Here is a 22,174-nt window from a genome sequence, read left to right on the forward strand (position 1 = left end):
GACAAAAGAGTAAAAAGGAAGATGTGAAGATGAAAAAAGGGCAAGATAGGGTTGGGTCTCTTTTTTATTAAGTTACCAATGTTATTAACTAGACTTATTTTCTTATCATGGTTATTACCATTATCATCGTCATTATTATCACTATTATTATTCTCATTCTTTATTCTATTCTAACTTATTTTTTTCTCTCTTCTCCTTTTTCTCCTCAGAGCCAAATTTTGTTGGTTCCTATGATATCGGTGATAATGTTTATTTCTTTTTCCGGGAATCCGCCGTCGAGTATATTAACTGTGGTAAAAATATTTACTCTCGGGTTGCCCGAGTTTGTAAGGTAAGTTTTTCTCTCTCTAAATAATATAAATATGATGTTTATCATCATTTACTTTTATCACAATAATCGTATTGACAATTTCAAGTGTTTTAATATTATCATCATGTAATAATGTTGATTTATCATGAATTTGTCAGAATTTCCTTTTTGTCTTTTTGACAATCAGCTGTCATCAAAGTGTGTGACTATTATTGTTTTTTTCCTCTCTCTCCCTCACTTCTTGGTTGTTGGTCATCTTATGCTTATCATGATTCTGGACTTTACTGTTGATTTATTTGTGTTTACTTGTTATTTTCTTGTTGTTGTTGTTGATGTTTTTTAGTTATGAAAATGCAATATGAAAGTTGGTAAACAAGGCAATGCTTTTTATGCATCCTCATCCTTTTATCATCATTTCTTATCATCATTATCTTTTCCTTTCTGTCCATTATATGGATACTTTTTTTTCTTTCCTTCTTTCTATCGTTGGATATAATAATATTTTCCTATGGATTTGTTTACTTACAATAACCAATCTTACAATCTCAGGAGTTGAGTTAATTTGGACGATATTTATATATAATTTTACTAATGTTGATAATGAAGGTGACACTTTTCCTCTATTTCAGCTTGGTGAGGTTTTCCTCTTCCTTTTGTGCCTCTTCCTCATCTTTCAGAATTTACAGTAAACTGTTAATCGTAAAGAAGAGAAATAGAAAACCTCTGGATTCTCTTTTATCATCTTCATCATCATCATTTCTATCTCCCTTTCTCTCTCTCTATTTTTTTCCCATAATCTCTTGTTGACAAGAGATGCAAATAGTAGTTTAAATATTTGCTCTAGTAAGTGCAATTATAGATGAAAATGTCATCATCATCATGTACATAATCAAGGATGTAAGACACAAAATGATGAGAAGAGTGTTGGAGAGAGAGAGAGAGAGAGAGAGAGAACTGAGGGAGTTTGAGGAAAAATGATGAGAAATTAGGCTTCAATATCAAATTTTTGTGAGATGTCAATTGATGAAAAGTAAATTCTGTTTGTATGAATTTCAAATACTATTGTTGAACTTGAGTGAATCAAAAATCAACAAGAAAATTGTCAATTTTCCTCCATGTTGATTATCTTCAAATGATGAATTTAATATAACTATTATGAATTCGTCTCCTTCTCTCTCTTGATCTGATACATATTTTAATACATGATGATGATGAATGAAGATGAGCAAGTAAAAAAAACATTCAAATTATGTATATTATTTTACTTCATTTTCATTACCATGATTATCTTGATCATCTTTCTCATCTTTCTCGTGATATTTATTCCCTATGGATTGTTAACCTTTGTTGTTAACTCAACTGTTATTATTATACATGTTAAGTCTCATTTTCAATTCTTCCTCCACCTTCATCTCAACCTCCCACCTCCACCTCATCATCCTGGATTTGGTGTGTGTGTATGATACATAAACATGCATTATATCATTATTATTAGATAATATATTATTTATCATAAATTGTATTTTTTCAAAACTGACTTGACTCATTTGGAGGATTATTAGATGATGAAAGTAACAATATCATTGATGTTGATTGTTGTTGATGTTGAAGATGATGAAAAAATCGTTATAATCTGTTAAATTATGAATGATTAACTGAGTAGCAATCAAATTTTAGCTGTTTGATTGTTGAGAAACAATCAAATGTAGCAGATTATTGAACCGTTTTCTCATGATGATCATGAGAATCTGATGAGATTCATGATTATGATGATGATACCTTGGCACTTGTCAAATCAGGGTTAATGAATACATTTGAATAGCTTTTGGTAATTTACAAAGTTAATTAGTTTCCATCAACAAAAATTTGATTTGCAATTTACAATCTGTTCATTTGATAAATCTGGTTAAGCCTTTTTTAACCTTTTCATAGTTAATCATGACTTTTCATGAGAAGAAATTCTGATGAACAGAATTGAGAGATTTTTTTCTTTCCTTTTTTCCTCATTCTCTCAATATTAATCATTGAGAGAGAAAGTGAATTAACTGCTCCCAATCAAATGAACATTAACTCTGAACTTTTCTTTATTTTTGTTTTTTTTCTTTCATGTGTTTGTTTATCTTTGTTCATGATAATAATTCAAAATCTTGATCAATCAACTTTTCCAGAATCATTTGTTTCTCAAATTATCATTATCATGAAAGAGAGAGAGAGAACTATTCAATCGATTTCAACTGAATCATTCTATGAATCACCGAATATAACAGTACTTACCCTGGAGTTTTTTTCCCTTCATTTTACTCATTATATTTTTCAACATTTTTCATGACTCTTGATCATTAATTCTGATAATGTTAATCATTGATTAATCAACTGATCAATGATAGCTAGTTGATTTCTCTTTTTCCAAAAGCTAAAAAACTTTACTCTCACAAAGTCTCATGTTTATATTATTCATGGTCTTATATGAATCTGTCAGAATAGAAGGTAGAACCTGAACTCATTTTCATCATGTTATATGAATGACTGAGTGTTTCATTTTCATGGTGGAAATTTGTCTTCTCTATCTCTCTATAATCCTCTTCACTCCCACAGCAAATCAGGATAAAAGTTGATGGTGATTCTGTTATAACTTTACTGAATAACTATTACTGAAAATGATGAGAACGATGATAATGATCAGTCTCCCAATTGGTTTCTCATACCTTTTTTTGTTCACTACAAAAATAATATTGGTATTTGATGTTAGGTTGTTACTATTATCTTTTCACAAAGATAACGGTTCTTCGCATGATGATTATCATCTTCATGATACATTTTGTATAATAATAATATCAGTTGGAACAAAGTTATAACTGTTTTTTTATCTTCCACTTACTAAATCTCTCAAGTTTGCAAAAGAAAATGATGAGAAGTAATAAGTGAGAAAGAAGATGAACTAAAAGTTCTGGAAGAAAATTTAGAATCAGAAAGATTTTCTCTCTCTCTCTCTCTTACCTTTTTTCCGTTTTCTTTTCTCCATCACTCAAGATTGATTGAAGTTCTGATTTTGTTCCTCTTTCTTTCACTTCTCATCTTCATCTTCCATCTTGATATTGCAATGAAAAAATAGCTTCTCATTTATCTCTGGTCATCTTGGTTCATCGTGAGGTTTCATGAATTTCATCTTCTTACAATACTTGTTATTCTTGCTCTTCTTTATCATCTTACTTTGATTTTTTTCCTCTCTCACTCTGTTGGAAGTCTCCTTAATTTTGTTTACCTCTCTTTTCATGTATTTTACCTCTTTCACCATCATCATTTTCTCCCTTTATCTTTTGATAAAAAGCAACAAAAAACTCCTCCAACATCATTTCTTCTTCCTTTTCTTCATCATCATCTGTGAACATCCAAATGGTTAAAATACCTTTTCCACTCTCAAGGTAACATATTTTGGTTCATTCTAGGTACACACTCTTTAATACCATGAATAAGGAGAGATAACTCAGAGTAATGGTGAAAATAATGAAAAAAAGGTACAGAATTATAACAGAAAAGGATGCTACTGATGAAGATAAAGATAGCGTCTTGTCGTTGTTGAGTAAAGAATCAAGCGTGAAGAAGATTCAATGAATTCTTTTCTTCGCTCTCCCTCTCCCTCTCCCTCTCTCCTTTCCTTTCTCTCTCAGAATCATGATGATGATCATGAGGCCAGTGAAAGAAACTGAAGCTCAATGGACCTTATTGGACATTATTAAGTGAACAGTTTCGATAGTCCTTCAATATAATCATCAACTTGATACAAGGAAGAAAAAAAGAAATGGAAATATCTTCTTCTCTTTCATCATCATCTTCTCAGTATCATCATCTTTTATGAATTGAAATGGGCAAGGTTTTTGCTGCTTTTCTCTTTGACATAAGCAGTTATCAAATCACTATCCTCTTTCCCTCCATAATCATCATCATTTCCCTTCCTCTCCCCTAATGGAGCATCTTCTTAACCACCTTCTTTTTCATTTCTATTCCATCTTCTAACAACTATCATCAACATGATGATAATGATGATAGTATTTCTTTTTCTCTTGAAAATGAGGAAAAACATCTTAGATATATAATATATCTTTGACATGTTACAATGTTATTGTTCAGTATTTTTGTGTAACATTTTCATCCTCATCCTCAACTTTTACTATCACTCACAATAATATTATACACATTTTCTTGTGTGTCTTAAATCATGTGTTTATCATCATTCAATATCAATGGTGTTTATATTGTATAAATTTTATACAATGTTATAGCTTTGGATGATGATGATACAAGAGTAGGACAAAAAAGTAAATGGAAAAGTTTTTCTTTTTTTGGAAGAAGATGAGTAAGAATGAAAAAGATTACACTCCAAATGATAACATTTTGAAAAGGAGAGTCTTTTCCTCTCTCTATCTCTTTCTCTCTCATGACATTTACTTTTTCATCCATAGATTTTCAAGTTGTTTATTTGATTATTTCCGGTTCTATGTTGTTCTCAGGTCAAGCAACACTTTGTAACAAGATAGAGGAGATATTCAAATAACTACACTAGGAATTTGACACAACAAGGAGAATACGATTAAGATGATGACAGGAAAATGGAAGAGGAGAGAGAGAGAGAGAAAAAATATATGAAATTCAGGTTAAGAAGGAAAAGGAAGTGAGAGAAAAAAATTTGTAAATTATTTTCGAGTTTGCGTCGAAAATTAGAAATGTTCAGGTTTGAGGTGAGTGATATGGATGTTTGGGTGATGAGAAGAAAGAAAAATAAGTGAGGATAAGGAGAGAGATGGTTGACTTAACCGTGGAAATGTGTGGTACATATTTTCAGCTATTTGTTGAGGGTTTATTGTAAATTAGCAGAGAACCATGGAAGGGTGATGAGGAGGGAAGAGGGTGGGAGAGGGAAAGTGTTTTCTTCCTTCACAATCATCACCATTATCTTCACCCTTAACGTTGATCATGCATCAGGGAAAATGCTTGTTGGTTACTAGATTCAGAATCCGTGATAATATTTATCCTGTTGTTGTTTGGTGATGATGATGGAAAAAAAGCTGATGACTTGTGGAAGGAATAGAAATGAAGAGAAACGATGATGAGAAGGAGGAGGAAGAGAAGGTGGAGTAGGATGATGATAATAATGATGAAAGAAAGATTCTGAGAGTAGGAGGATAGAGAGAAAGAGAGAGAGAAAGAGAGAGTTAGTGAGTGAGAAGAAAAATAAATGAGGTGAAAATGATTTGAAGGAATTTTGAGCGCGTATTATGCATAAGAAGATGATAAGGAACTGATTTATAAAGAGATTTTTCTTTCTCTTTTTTATCTTTCTTTTTCATCTGCATACTCATCATCAACAGTATCTTCATCATCTGCATCATCATCATCATCATCCTTTTCTTTTCAGTGTAAAATACTGATGAAAATGATTGTTATGATATATTGAAGTGAAAATAATGATAATGATGAAGTTGGAAGGAGAGAGGGAGGGAGAAACTCTGACTATGAAATGAAGGAAGATGATGATGATGATGATGGTGAAGATGAGTATGCAATTTCTAACCAAATGATATTGTTATCATCATGATTGTTACTATTATCACATTAGTTAACAATGAATAAGAAATCAGTGAGAGATAATAAGCAACAGAAAAAGATGAAGAACAAAAAAAAATGGAAGCAAATTTAAATGATTGAAGAGAAAAATGAAAAAAAAAGTTCTTATTGTTTTCTCAGTCTTTTGTTATCCATTGTGATTATTGTAACTGTTTACTGAATTTTTTAACATCATTTATCATGAAGAAAAATTTCAATTCTGTTGATTATCCATGATAATCATCATTATAATTCACATAAAGTAGGATTATTTTGATTTCCTTTTTCCTCTCTCATTTATAATATATTTCTTACTCTAGCAACAATAATATCTGGTCTCTCACTCTGTTTCTGGTCAACAATCATGAGCATCAGTTTATGTTAATATTCAACAAAGAAGATGAAAAAAAAAACTTGATGACCAAAGCAAAATAACAACAATATTTTTGTATCTGTTTGCTTTTCTCCATGAAAAAGAGGAAGACCAAGATTTTCCTGAAAAGATTCTGAAGATTCTGATTCTGATGATGATGAGAAAAAAAAATCATACTAACCTTAGATTCATGTTCAGGAAAATGATTCTCCTTTTTTAACCTCTCCATTCAGTATATCAGTAAACACCCTGTAGAGTTATTCACAATGATACACTTTGAGTAAACCTTTTTTTTTTATTTTCTTCTTCCATTCCTGTAACTCTGATTCCCGTCGCTGCAGGATACATAGTTTGCAATCTGATTTTCTTATATATTATCATCCTTATCATCATTATCATCATATCATGTATCATACATTACATACAAATGCATATCTATCAATAAATAAATCTATCTCTGTGATATGTATATTTTATTGTGTGTGTATGAATTGCATTTGAATCAATAATATTGTGTGAGTGTTGCAATAACTACTACACTTATTATGATCACTACTAACAATGCAATTGTTTTTAAGTCTCAATTTGATGTTTTTCTTGTTGTTTGTTATCATGATAATGATAATAAGATGGTAACAGAAGCAGCAGCAGCAGCAGCAAATACTACATGAAAATGAAATATGCATCAGATACATTTCCATGTTTAAAGTGATATTTAGATTATATTTTATTTCCCTTGATCAAAGTGTATTTCTCATTGATAAACTGGTTATCACAGTTTGCATTTTCTTTACACAGGAAACAGAATTGATAACATGTAAATAATAAATCACAAAAACAGAAACTTAGGAAATAATAATGATAATATTTATTAACCTGATGTAAAATATCAAGAGTAATGAAAAAAAGTTTATCTTTTCCACTTTATTTTCATCAGTGTAAATTGACTATCATATTTGTGTGTTAATTTTAATGGTTTTTATGAGTGTAAATTGTAAGATTTATTTAAATTGTGAATTAAATTGTAATTGGTTTGCCTTTAACTTGAAGCAATCAATTGCATTGCATAGAGTGAGTTGGGAAAAAAACAATAGATTCATCATGAGTAAATAATTGTTGAACATTAAATCATCTTGATTAGCAAAAGGTTTGCATTATTTACGATTGAATAATACATCAATCAGCTGATTAACTGACAAAGTTAGTTAATCAGTTAGCAGTTTTTGGATACATGATTAAACTATCATTTGCTGTGTTGTTATTTAAATTGATTGTGTTTGTATTACCATGTAAATGTGATGATACAGTTAAATGATGATCCGAAAGAGAGAGAGAGAGAGAGAGAAAGAGGTGATGAGGATGGAGATTAGGATGATGGTTTGAATGATGATAGTGATGATTAGTATTTGATTATCTCACTTACTCTTTGAGTATTTTTTTTCTCTATGTAAACAGTAAATGTTTTGATTATTTGTGTGAATAAGATGATAATATTTAAAGGGTTGATTGTGTTGATGTTTGTGTGAAAACCTGAATGGTTAGTTAATTTTTTCACTGTTTATTATTAGTCTTAAGTTAATTATATAATAACTATAACATTTACATAATATACCTTTTGGTAAATTAAATATTATTACAAGGTATGATTAAAGAGAGAGAGAGAGAGAGAGAGAGAAGGGAAGACGCCATTTTGAATGATGGCAAAGCAAGTTGACTGACATCAACAAACTACATGTAACTATTAATATTAAAACAAACTTTTCTATTGCTTTAAGCTTGTCTTTTATCATTATTTTCATTATTAACTCCTCATGATAATGATGATGATGATGATAAAGGTTGGTATCTCTTTGGTTAAAACAGTGAGCTGAATCACTCAATTAGAGGGTCGGTTTGCTTTGCTGGTTACAGAGTTACCAAAGTAACCGGTTATATCTATTTAATATATGTTATATTATTATTATTTTGGTTAAGGTTACAATGAAAACTGGTTACCTATGTGGATATACCTGAGTTTACCTGATCTCCTTTCATTTTGTTTTGCTAATACTAATATGATACTTATCATTATAATGGTTAATCTGATTGTGCTTCATCCTCCATTGTTTATCATATTTAATGTTTTAATTTTGTTTAAATTGCTCAAATTGATAAATTAGCTTCTATTATCATTTTTATATACTTGGTTACATGTTTGATTACCTCAATTGTATTTAGTCCATTGTAATAGTTAATGTTTACCTTAGTTTGAACAATTTAATTGAACAATTAAGATGCAATTTTAATATAATTTCCTGAATTACAATTACAAATGATTATAACAATTTATATTATAGTTTAATGTACTGAATTTTATTTATATGGTCAATTTATAAATAATATTGACCATTTATGTTTGTAGATATTTGTTTGTGTCCAAGTTGATTGGTTGTATCAAAAATCAAGAGTAACAATTTAGATTGACAATTTTGATTCTAACCCCATTAACCATTGATTGTTATTATTACCATTGAAATGATTATACCAAAACTCACATTCACATTATCATTGTAATCTTAATTGTTTAGTCAATTGTTTTTATTTTTTTTCCTTTACTTTCCTTTTGCAATTAATGTTATTGCATAAATTTGCATTTTCAATTTCTATTCTGATTGTAATTGTAATTCACTTTGATTTTTACTCTACTTTTGATTTTATCTATTGCAAATTGATGTTATCAAATAGGAAGAGACAGAACTGAAAGTTTTTATACCAAAAATGATCATTAATTGCAATAAATTAGTTAATGTTTCCTTAATCAACCTTGACAATCGTTGATTGGATAGTAATTTTGTTTATGTTTCTCTATTTACTCTTTACATTGACACAATTCATTCAATTGTATCAATCTCATATTGCCCAAGATTTTTCTTCTCTCTCATTCATTCATTTATTTCTCTTCCTTATTTACTAATACATCTCCTATTTAATGTAAAGCTTTTTATCAAATTTAGGTTTTTTTTTCTTCTACCATTAAAAGATAGATTAAAGAATCAGCAGATATTTTTCATTTACTTTCATCCATCATTAATGTTGACTATGGATTCGTTGAAAGTCCATTAATCTGTTATTGTCATTAGAGAGAAAGAGAGGGAGAAAGTGGATTTAGGGTGGGTGAGAGAGAAAGTAGAAATAGCAAGATGATGAAGATGAGAAAAAAACATATTATCTGTAAGTTAACAGTTACTTTTTTTCTTGCTTGTGTATATATTGGCTGAGAACGGAAATAAACGTTTTGTACATTTTCCGAGTTCCGGTCAACTTTCAAAGTCACGCAATCAATTGAGTGGCCTTGTTTGTGTGTGTGTTGATACATACATATGATTGTGTGTCCAGCTAAAGGTTGAAGATGAGGATGAGATAAGCAATGTTATCATATTTACAATCATTACTATTATCATATGTTTGAATTGTGTTAGTATTCATTGAGTTTTCTGTGTGAGTAAATGTGAGCTCACATAGAGGTTACTCATTTTTTTACTTTCTCCCTTGACCTGTAATCATTTGTCATCATCACCAATCAACAACAGTTACATCAAATTGATGATGGATTTTTTTTCTCATCTTTCTTTTTTATCATCTAATTTCTCTCTCCCTTTCTCTATCTATCGTGTCTCTTCAATAGAGAGATACAATGTACTTCCATGTAATGAGAAATCTTAATGATTTCTTTTATCTCTCAGGTTATTTTTGTTTCTCTTTCTTGTTATTACAATTCAATTTAAAAAATTGAATGTACCGTTATTATGGGTTACCTGTAATTCATGTACCCAATAACATTAATCAATATCTAACATTGATCATCATCATCATTAAAATTATCATCAAAGTCTCGAAACATTTATCTAAATTAACTCTCTCCTTGAGCTCCCCTATGAGATACCAAATTATCAAAGGTGAAAAAAGGACATCATTAATGTCCACCCCATTTACCGTTACCTTTTTTTCACCTTTTTTTTGCAAATAGGAAGTGGGAGGTAAACTTGACTATTAGTATTAAATATGTATAATAATATTCAATGTCTTTTTCATATTGTTCATGTTGAACTAGGAAATGATATTTATATCATATTATTAATATTTATTTCATTATGGAAACTCTGGTTTCCTTTGGTTATTATTATTGGTTTGGGTCATTTATATATGTTTTTCATTAATCACGTGACTGGTCAAGGATAGATTTTTGGTTAATTAATATTGATACATACATATATACACACACACATACTCAGGTCATCATCATTATCATGATGATGATGATCTAATACTAAAGCTTATAGTCATCCTCATCCATCAAGTTAATGCAAGAAGGCAAGTAGAGAGAGAGAGTCATCGGAATCTCTTGGTTTAAGATGAGAGGAAGATAAGTAATAATGATGATAATGATGATTAAGATGTACATAACTATTTATTTATTATTATTGTTGTTGTCTTCTTGAAGATATAGTCATTTACAATAAGCTGTGTAATAGAAAGAAAAACGTGAGAGAGAGAGATAGAGAAGGTAGGAGAAAATGAAGATAAAGCTGATGATGAGGATGAAAATGATGATGAAGAAGAGGATCGAGAGAGAAGACTCAATCTTGAGGAATTACACTCAATCATCATCTTCAATTATAGCCTAAAGACGATGTTTCGGATGAACGAAAAAAAAGGATGAAAGGATTTGCTCTCCGGGCTCAACAATCATCTTCATCATCCTCATCATCATTTCTACCTTTACATCTCTCTCTCTCCTCTTTGCATTCTGTTGACTGTTGCTTCTGTTTTCCCTGTTGATGGTGTTGCTATTTCTGGTGATAATGATGATGATATTGTTGTTTTCTTGTTTATCATCTTAATTTTTTCTCGCCCAATCAACATTTAACACTAGTTTTTCCCTTCATCTCTTATCTTCATCCTCATCTTTTTTTTCTGAACTATCTGCTGTTCATCATTTCTCCTTTCAACTTTTTTTTTCAACTCACTAATTTAATTAACTTTACCCATAAACTTAACTTGATTCTCAATCTTCAATGGGAATAATTTGATATCTTTTTTTTTACTCTTCCCGCCAACGGGCCTAGAACATTGATTATATTGATTACCATCCATCTCTCATGGTCTTTAATATTATTGTTATCACAGAGGAAAATTATTCTTTTCTCTTCACAATGTTACTATGTTTCTGAAAAACTCTACTTGTTCCTTGTCAATTATTATATTACAATTTACTTATCATCCACTCACCTATTTTTCATCTTCATCCTCATCTTCAAGTCTAATTTCATTCAATAATAATACGATTGTGTATTAAATTGCATAAGGAAAACATAACACACACACTCAAGGGGGAGTTTAGATTGAAATTTATAAAATTTCATCCTAAATGTAAATAAATACAATTTACAGCAAGGAAAATGCTCTTACCTATTCGGGTGGAGTAAAAGTTAATGTAATTATGATGAAGATGATGAGGATAACAATTATGATGAATAATAATAATAAAATCAATCAATAAAAGTTTTAAAATTAAATATATTACATGACAAACCTACTTTTTGATTGTTGAAGAAAAAGTTACAAGTGAACATTATTTTTCCATATAATCATGATTATTAAATTAATCATTATTGTTATTATGATAACATTTATTATCATGATAAAACGGTTGTGTATAAAGTTATTATTGTGATAAATGATACAATTAAATTAACTGTTACAATCAAATATTGATTTCTCTCGCTTTTTTTCGTTCTAACAGAAAGACAATGGAGGTCGAAGTATTTTGAATAAAAACTGGGCCACTTTTATGAAGGCTCGATTAAACTGTTCGATTCCTGGAGAGTTTCCATTTTATTTCAATGAAATTCGTAAGTTAATTGTTTCAACCATATCGCTCTCTTTTTCTTGACTCTCTTCTCTCTATCATCTTTAGCATCCTCATCTCTTTCTGTATAACACTAACTCCATCATCTTAAACATTTTCCAAGCTTTTCCCTCATACATCATTAAGCAAATCTTACAATAAATAAATCGCTTTCTCATTTCATGAACTTTTATCATCCTCATCTTCAATTTTCTCTTTCTTTTCATCATCCTCATCATCCTCATCTTTTCTAACATTTTTTTTCTTTTTTTTTCTTTTCATACTTTCATCATCCATTGGAATCGTTGCTCGTCATCATCTTTCAACACTGGATGTTAATATAACGGGATTCAACTTTCGTCCCAATGGATATTATTTATATATAAAACTGATACTGTTTCATTGCTGATAAATATATTGACGGTGATGATAAATATCTTCATGTTGTTACCGCATCATCACCTTGATACCTTTTTTTTTATATAAACTTTTCATCGACTCACCAACCAACCGATGAATTTTTGTTTCCAATGTTTCATGATATCAACAACAACAAAATCTAATGATGGTGATATTATTACGTATAAAAAATATGATTACTTGATCATTTTTTTTTCTTCATTTAATCAGAACACATCTACAAGCATCCTGATGATAATAGTAAATTTTATGCCATTTTTTCAACCTCTCTTAATGGTTTAATCGGCTCAGCCATTTGTACATTTACATTGGATTCAATTCAAGAGGTTTTCAATGGTAAATTTAAGGAACAATCAAATTCAATGTCTGCCTGGTTACCTGTCTTATCCTCAAAGGTACCCGAACCCAGGCCTGGTGCTTGTACTGATGATACACAATCGTTGCCTGACTCTGTGCTCAATTTTATCCGTGGTCATCCTTTAATGGACTCAACAGTAGCCCATGACAATGGTAAACCTGTTTTCTATAAGCGGGATGTTATTTTTACCCGTATAGTTGTTGATAAACTTGATAATATAAATAATAATGGTGGTTCAAGTGGTGGTCAGTATTATGTTTATTATGCTGGAACCACAACTGGTGAAGTTTATAAACTTGTCCAATGGACTGATCCAAGATCAGGTGAAGTAAATTCTTACCTGGTTGATGTTTTTGAAGCAACCAGCCCACATCCCGTACGATCCATGGAAATATTTCCCAAATATAAGTCATTATATGTTTCATCTGATTTTACGATAAAACAATTTCACCTTTCAATGTGTAAACAACGTCATGACAATTGCCTGGGATGTATAAGGGATCCTTATTGTGGTTGGGATAAGGATCATGGTGAATGTAAACCTTATGTCAATGGGTACGTAGTATTTACATTTATTGTTATGATTTTTTTTATTCTTTCTCTTGGAATTATCATTACAACTTGAAGAAAACAGAACAATAATTTATATGTATTTCTCTCATGATTATCTTCCGGATGAGTAAATCAGAAATGGATTGAAAATAGATGATAGGGAAAAGAGAATAGAAATTTTTGTCTGTTTTTATTTTTTCTACTCTCGATGTCTAAACCTCCTCATCATCTGAGAACTTGGATTCATCTTCTTGTTAAAACCTAAATATTAGGTGAACATCTTTTTTGCATCTTCTTTGTCATCTCTCTCTCTCTCTCTCTCTCTCTCTCTCTCTCTCTCTCTTTCGCTTTCTTTCTGTCATCGAGTCTTCTTACAGAATTTTTTGTTTTCATCATCTTCATCTTTTTCCATCACTGTCTCATCTTCTTTTCCCTTCTCTTTCCGTTTTTCATCATCTCTCATCATCCTCTTTTTCTTTATCCTTCTTTTACTCTTTTCTTCTTGCTAAATGATGTATTCAAAATTTTTCGTCTTCTCTTTCTACTCACCATCTTTATTTCTTCTCTGTGTCTCTCTTGCTCTTTAGCTTCATCATCTTTCATTCATTTCTTTTCTAGAGGGAGAGAGAGGATAAAGATGATGATGAAAAAGGTTTCTAGTAATAGAAGATATCAATTCGTCCAACAAAAAATAGATGAGAGACAAATAGGATCAACCTTGAGCCCGAAAATTAGGATTACAATGAAAAAACTTTATTTCTTGTTTTGGGGATTAACTCACATGGGGAGAGAGAGAGAGAGAGAAGGATGAAGATGTAGATGGAAATGGAAATGATGAAGAGAGTGGGTGAAAGAGATAGAGAGAGAGAAAGATATTCGAACAAGATGTAGACAGATGAGTAGATAGAGTAAGATGATGAATTTCATTGTGCGATGATATAATAAGAGGGAATTGAAGATAAGCGAATAGCTGAAAAGCTAAAAACATGGTAAATCGGGTTAGAGATAAAAAGAAGAAGGAATTTGTTCACAAAGATGAAAAGCAATCCACTGAGAGATGACGGATGCTTCTTTCTCCCTCATCCTCATCCTTATCATCATCATCTCTAATTGAGTCGCAAGTAAAAGAAGGATGAGAAAGAGAGTGTAACTTTCCAGATGATGAAAATGAGAAGGTGATGATGAGTTTGCATGCAAAGTAATTAGAAAGTCGCTCTATTTATCAATATCATACTCTTTTATCACTTTTCGGATAAATCATCATAGTCATCAAGTTTTATCATCCTTAAGAAGATGAGGTTAAGTCGCAAAAAAAACAGTTGATAGTTAGCAGCTAATTAAGGTCTCTATCAATGTATTAATGCATTTATATGTATGTACATTTGAAATTTGTCTTCAAATGCATCATCCTCATCATAATAATCACCATAATCATCATAATCATCATCATCATCTCTTTCACTAGATAAAGAAAGTATCTGTATATGTATGAAAACAAAAGGAACTGAGAAGAAGAAGATAAAAAAGAAAAGGAAATGATACAGAAAGCAAAGTAAGAGGAAGAAGATGATGAGAAGAAGAAAAAAAGTAAATGAAAGATGAAAAGAAAGGGAAACATATAAAAGTAATTCAACTAAATTAGATGATGAGGATGATGAAGAAAAAAAACATTCCACTTCTCATCCTCATCTTCTTGGTTCACCTAAAATCAACAAAGACACATCCTCACATTCATATTCATACAACAAACCCATAGATTTTTGTATACAAACATATAGTGTTTAATATCTCACCCATAGAATTGAACATGCAAATTAATGTTAATGATGAAGATGAAGATGAAGATGATTATGATGATGAGTGAGTTTAGCAGTAAATTGTATATTTATGTCGTATTCATATCTCACTCATTTAGTGAATCCATTTATCCTACAAGACGAGAAATTATCATTACATAAGAGAAAAACTTTTTTTTTCTATCAACTTTTCTGTACGATTATTATTATTTTAAGTAACATCATTTTGCTCACTCACACAAGTAATTTACAAATCTCTTTTTTGTCATCATCTTTTTGTCTTCAATCGTTTTCACTTTCCTTAATAACTTATCATCATAATCATCTTCATCTTGCTCATCATCATCATCATCATCATAAGTAAATTTGCTTCATTAAGAAGATGTTACTTTTTCCTCTTCCGTTTCTTGTATGTTTATTAATTTACTAATCTACAGAAATTAACATTGAATTATTATTATGATACATTAAATGATTTGGATTAGCTTTTAGTTTGTTTTTACTTGATTAACAACAATCAACTTTCATAGTAACTCATTAGTGAGATACACACACACTTAGAATGTTGTATCTAAACTAATTAAATTAATTAACTTAATGCAAATGTTTCATAGTGTCCATAATCATGATGATGATGATTAGATTAATTTATAATGTGTTTTTATGTTTTCTTTTTGGTCTAAGGTTTGCTAACAATTAAATTAATCATTTACGTTATAGTTACAATTAACCATTGATAACTTTGTATATCAGCTGTTTAATTTACTCTTGAGGATAATGAGTAAATTTTTAATTGTTGTTTGGTTTTCATCCTCCTGTCAATTAACTGTTGTTATTATTATCATCATATTGCTCTCACTATGTATTAAAATGCTCACTCTCTCTCTCTCTCTCTCTCTCTTCCTGTTGAACTGTCGGTCAAACTTGGTCAACCCTTTAATTTAATTGTTACAATTTACAGGATAACACAATTAGGTTACGATAGTTGATCAATAACAACAATAAGTATAAACAGATGAAAACTAACAACCATTGGTAATCATATGAAATAAGTTTCTCCAATCAACTTTAACTCCATAGGGCCAATCAAGAGTATCCAACTATTTATATTGAAAATAGTGTTAATGGTCAATCTATTTATTGTTTGTGTTACGCTTCCAAGAGTTTATCCTTTTACACTCTTTCATCATCATTATCATCATTATCTTCATCATCCATCTAACTTTTTTCCTTTCAATCAATTGTCTCTATTGGTTTAATACTTTTCCTTTTACTTAATTGTGCTTGGGGAAGAGGAGGAGATGGAGGTTGAGGTGGTGATGGTGGTGGTGGGGTTGACCAGAAGATTGAGCTAAATGGGTTACAATGCAGCAGAAAATACATATAACTCATAGTCTTCAGACCATCATCATCATCCTCAACTTTTCCCTTGTCATCATCATCCTTTTATAGTTAGTTAATTGATAGCTTAAGTCTTGACCATGAATAGGTTGATATTATAAAAGATTGACCAGTAAATGTTTACTCAAAATACGATAACAATTATCATGATGATGATAATAATAATAATGTAATTGTTCAGGTAAAACTTTGTCTGTTTGATTGAAAGTGATGATGATAATGATGATTGAAATTATATATAAATCATTATGTTGATGATGATTGGAAATGTAATATATTGAACAGAAACATGAAAACAGTTACATGAATGATGATGTTGAAATGATGCTTTTTAAAAATTAATAATTGCATCAACTTTACTACCTTTTGACTTAGTTTTTAAAAATCCAATAGGTTGATTGGTTTATCCTCATCACTTGAATTTATCATCTATGATATAAAATATATGAATGTAGATGAAAAGTGGAAAATATAATTTTCTGTATAAATCTCTCTCTCTCTCTCTCTCTCTCTCTCTCTCTCTCTCTCTCTCTCTCTCTCTCTCTCTCTCTTCAAGTGTATATACACATCATCAAATTCATCATCATGATTCAGTTGATAGTATATACATAATATATTTATTATCAGGTTTTCTATCTTCTTCATTGAATGACAACAACCCTGAAGATTGAGGATGAAGATGATGAAGATGTTGAGTATAAGGATGATGCCAAGAGATGAGGAACGATGGAGCTGGGAAGTAAGAAGCAAATTGAATTGAATCAAGTGAAAAACTGAATGTGAAATGAGTTTGTTGGGAAAAGTGTTTTTTAAACAAGGGAGAAAATGATGATAAAAATGATGAGAATGAAATGGAAAAAAAGATGAAAAGTCCTCTTCCTATGGAAAAGTCTAAACAAGATAATGTACAAGTTGTTTTCTTCCCTGTTTATAATACATGAGATGAAGTAGAAAAAATCAAGAAACGTCTCGATAAAATTGAGAAAATTTCATCCTCATCCTTTTCTACATGACTCACCCCCTTATCTCCATCCTCTTACTCTTCTCTCTTTTGTTCCATCCTCATCTTGACCAGAAAAACTTTTTTCTCTCATTTTTATATTCCTCTCTCTCTCTCTCTCTCTCTCTCTCACTCACTTTCTCTCTTTACCAATGAATCTGTATTAACTTAAGGTCTTTTTCAATCAATTCCAAGTCAACCGATTTGTTCAAGTCTTTTTTACTATTTTTTTCTGCATCATCATCTTCATCCCATCTTCTCTATGTATCATCATCTCTTATCGATCTTCATCTTGTCGTGGGCAATACTTTTTATTTTATTCTTTTATCATCTTCTCTCTCTCTCTCTCTCTCTCATTCACTTTCTCCAATGGTGTGAACACCATTCCGATAATGATGATATTGACCTGGATAAAAAAGTGAACTTTTTTTTTGTCAACCAAAAATTGAGATTTATGGTTCAGTCTCTCTCTCTCTCTTTCACTGGACATTACCTTACAGTCTACTTTTATTTTCATCTCTTTTTTTCTCATCATTATCATCATCATTTTCAAGATACTTGAGTTTAAGAAAGAAAAAAAGACAGAGAAATACGAAAGAGATGTTCAAATGTCTCTTCCAGGCGATCATCTTTTATCCAAGTGATGATCCCTTTTCTTGTCTTCATCTTCTCTTTCTTTCCTCATCCTAATCTCTTCTTGTTTCTTTCAACAATTTTTTCTCTTCATCCGAATCATCTTCTTCATCATTATCTTTCTTATCCTCTTTCTTTTTTCATCTCTCTCTCTCTCTCATCTTCCCTTTGTAATGATAATACATGGTTAAGTGTTAGTGTTTTTTGCTTGCTCTTCATCATTATCATCATCATCTTCCCATGTTCATATACAGTTTATCGAATGCTATTTATGACCTGACAAATGATGATTGACTGAAATTCAACAAGAGCGAGGTCATCCCACCCTCTTCCCATGTAATACTAACCTTCCTCCTCCCACTCTCTCCCTTGTCTTAAACACCAACATTGTATTTAACCAACTTGTTTCCGATCCTTTCAAGAAACTCATGTTTCCTTTTTCTCACAACAATAATATCATCGCCATCCTCATCACCAACAATAACTGTAACTTCATCTTTTAATATGTTTCAGTTAATTCCTGTTTCTAATTTAATTACTAGTTTAAAAAGGAAATAGTCTTTTTTTTCATTCTCATAGTTACACAATTCTGAATGAATCCCATGAAAAAGGGCAAAGGATTGTAATGATTTAGTCTAATGATGAAAATTAAATTATCATCATTAATATAAATCTTATCAATGTTAACATGACGACTTTTTTAAATCAAAGTTGTGAAAATTGTCATTAATCAATTAGATGATAAATGAACAGGATGAGAGAGAGAGAGAGAGAGAGAGAGACAAGATGATGACTAAAAAAGCATCAATTAGAATCTTCTGTATAATAGTTAGAATGATGCAAAAAAGGATGAGGATGGAAAATGTTATCTAATATCTTATTATTAGTATAATAATTATTATGATTAAGGTGATGGTGTTGATGATTAGGTTGAGGTTATTGTCTTTGTGTGAGTGTTTCTTTTGATAATGAAAAGTAACGAGTCGAAGAAAATAAAAAAAAATCATCTTCATCTTAGAGTCAAAAGTAGTATTAATGATGATGATGAGAAGGAATCACGATTATAAGTGAGAAAAAAGCTCATCATCTTTATTGTCAAAGACGATCTCGATTTTTTTGTTCATCCCTCATCATCATAGAGAAAGATGATAACGTCAAGTATGAAAAAAAGCTTAACTCATAGAGAAACATCATTTATTACATCAATGACAATCTACTTTTTTCTGTGTTCATCTCCATCCTCATCCTCATCTTCAAGTAAACTTGAAATCCTCCTCCTTTCAAACCAAACTTACACTGTTAATTAAAGATTCTGCCTCTAAGACTGAGTAAATCTTTTGTTAATTAAATGTGAATTGCGGAAGACAAGCAAGAGAGAGAGAGAGAGAGAGAGTTTCAATCTCATCTTCATCTTCATCTTCATCCTGATCATCACCATCACCTCTTAATTCTGACAATCCTCTTGATTGCTTGTAATTCCTTGTGGATGAAATCAATGAGATCACAACAGAGTATTTATACTCAGGGTATATTATCCTTCATGTTAACCTCAGTTTGGAACTTTTCTCTCTCTCTCTCATTCTTTGATTCTCCACTTGAATTGTAACTTGTCAACAAAAGTATCAGAATTAAATTGCAATTTGATTAACCAATCACCTTGATCTTGATTACCTTCAATCCCGATCCAATGATAATAAGCATTAAATCAAAATGGTTTAGCACTGAAAGTTGTTGAAATAGTTTCTCCCTCTCACCATATTATATCATCTTCATCATCTACATCATGTTTTATCATCATCATCAATTTATTTTACCCCAAGGGTTCAATTACAATTGTTTTTAATTACCATTCATTGAACTGAATTGAATTAGTTTTTGAAACTTTTTTTTTCTCTTCATCATTTATATTACAAACTTTTTTTTTCTATTATTTATTTTTCATTTGCTACTTATTGCAAACACTATTTTAATCATGATGATGATGATTAACTTCGTAAATAAGTTGTCAGATGAATTAATTAATTGATTTGAAATGTTTTGATTATACCAATTAATAATCAAGTTGATTTGTTAACTAACAGGTTTACAAGATTAATCAAAAAATTATATTTTCCTCAATCAATCGTAATCAACACAAGTGAATATATATTTTTCATCCTCATCATTTGATTACCCAAATGTTATATCACTTTATCTGTTAGTTGATTAAATTGATTGTATTTATGATGAAGATGATGATGATTTTTTTTGTTATACCCTGATGATAATATTTAAATTGTATTGTCAATTTAAATTGCAAACCACTTCAATTATATTGCTCTGGGTAACCTGTTTTTGCATAGAGTGAAAGTCTTGTCAAAAAAATTGAATGAATGTCTATTGAAACTTTCTAGAAATACAAAGGGAGGATGAGGAAAAGATGAGGATGACTTTTGATGTATTAAAATAATGATTCTAAGGAGGAGAAGGTAAAAGAAGACTTTGGGATGATGATGATGATCATCATCTTCTCTCTCTCTCTTTCTCTCTTTATGCTTTGCATCAAAGGTTCCATTCAATTGTATGAGGTAAAAATTCACTTGACAATAACATTGGAGTAAATTCATGTTCATCTTGAATTGGAATAACTTTAAGAATAAATCGAATTGAATTTTGCATACAAACCTCATCTCAATCTGTGATCTACAGATGATGATAATGATGCTGATGATGAAAATGGTCTCCTCCTTTTTATTTATACCATTTAAATGCTACATGTTAAGGTGTAGGTTGTTGTAGGATGTGTTTAGTTTGCAAGGACACTTAGTTACCAGCATCAGTTAACTATCATCTCGTCATGATGATCATGAGAAATGATGCAAAAAAAGAGGCAAAAGTTGAAAGATGCAAAGTTAAATCATCTTCTTGTGCTTTTTTTATTATCATTATTATTATTCTTGCAAATATACATCACTAAAGGTCTGTAGATTACCCTGTGTGTGTGTGTGTATTTATGGTGATATGCAAATTAGAAGTTGATTTGAATGGTTGATTGTTTGTGTTCATAAGCTGAAGAAGCTGAAAAGTATCAACAACAATCAACATCAGTTGGGGTAGGAAAAGATTTACAAAATTGCATATAAACACTTTGACACAACTCTGTTAGTCCATCTTGCTTCGTACATGTTGTTGTCCTCATCTTTTATCTTCATCTTCATCTTTTATCATCTCATCTCCATAATCTTTATCATGACTCTGTTTCTTATCTTGATTTGATATTATTATTACTTTTTCTTACTCTCAATGAGATGATAAAATTGCAACTCATTTCCGTTTCTCTTATAGTTTTTAGCTTTTCCATGTAAAATTCAATGCCCTAGATTATTTTTCATTATTATTATCGTATCACTTTGTTATATTATGTTTTTATATATTCACCATGATTCCTAAGTAATATATTGATTACATGGAGAGAGAGAGAGAAAATGAATTTTCTTCAATGTTTTTTTATATACAAAAAATTTTCTTATTTTTGATAGACTTTTTTTTTCTCATTTTGTTGAGAAAATTTTCCTCGACAAATCATTCAAATAACCTGTCAACACTTTGGTATGTCAACTACATACAGTGTGCACCCTGACACCATATTAAATATTATAATATTCAACATAGATGAGAGATGCTGTATGTTAGTTTTTTTCCTCTCACTCAGGGTGGGAGAGAGAGAGTGGGAATCATTTCATGCTGACAAATATATGTAATAGTTTTGCATCTTACAGAAAAAAATACGTTTTCATCATTCGTTTTTTTTCCTCCTGTTTAATGTTATTTGCTATATGGATTCATTCATATTTTTACTTGTAA

General features: G+C 30.3%; 1 protein-coding gene across 3 annotated transcripts in view; it reads left to right on the top strand.

The window, feature by feature from the left end:
- The window catches only part of LOC128385954 (semaphorin-2A-like), a 121,770-nt gene that overhangs the window by 97,319 nt on the left and 2,277 nt on the right, over nt 1–22,174 (top strand). For all 3 annotated transcript variants that reach the window (XM_053344895.1, XM_053344894.1, XM_053344896.1), the window contains 3 exons: nt 210–331; nt 12,067–12,175; nt 12,802–13,504. In XM_053344895.1, coding sequence (XP_053200870.1) covers nt 210–331; nt 12,067–12,175; nt 12,802–13,504 — 934 coding nt within the window. The remainder of the gene's footprint in view (nt 1–209; nt 332–12,066; nt 12,176–12,801; nt 13,505–22,174) is intronic.

This window comes from Panonychus citri, unplaced genomic scaffold, assembly GCF_014898815.1.
Source record: "Panonychus citri isolate SS breed McGregor unplaced genomic scaffold, ASM1489881v1 Contig00063, whole genome shotgun sequence".
Taxonomy (NCBI): domain Eukaryota; kingdom Metazoa; phylum Arthropoda; class Arachnida; order Trombidiformes; family Tetranychidae; genus Panonychus; species Panonychus citri.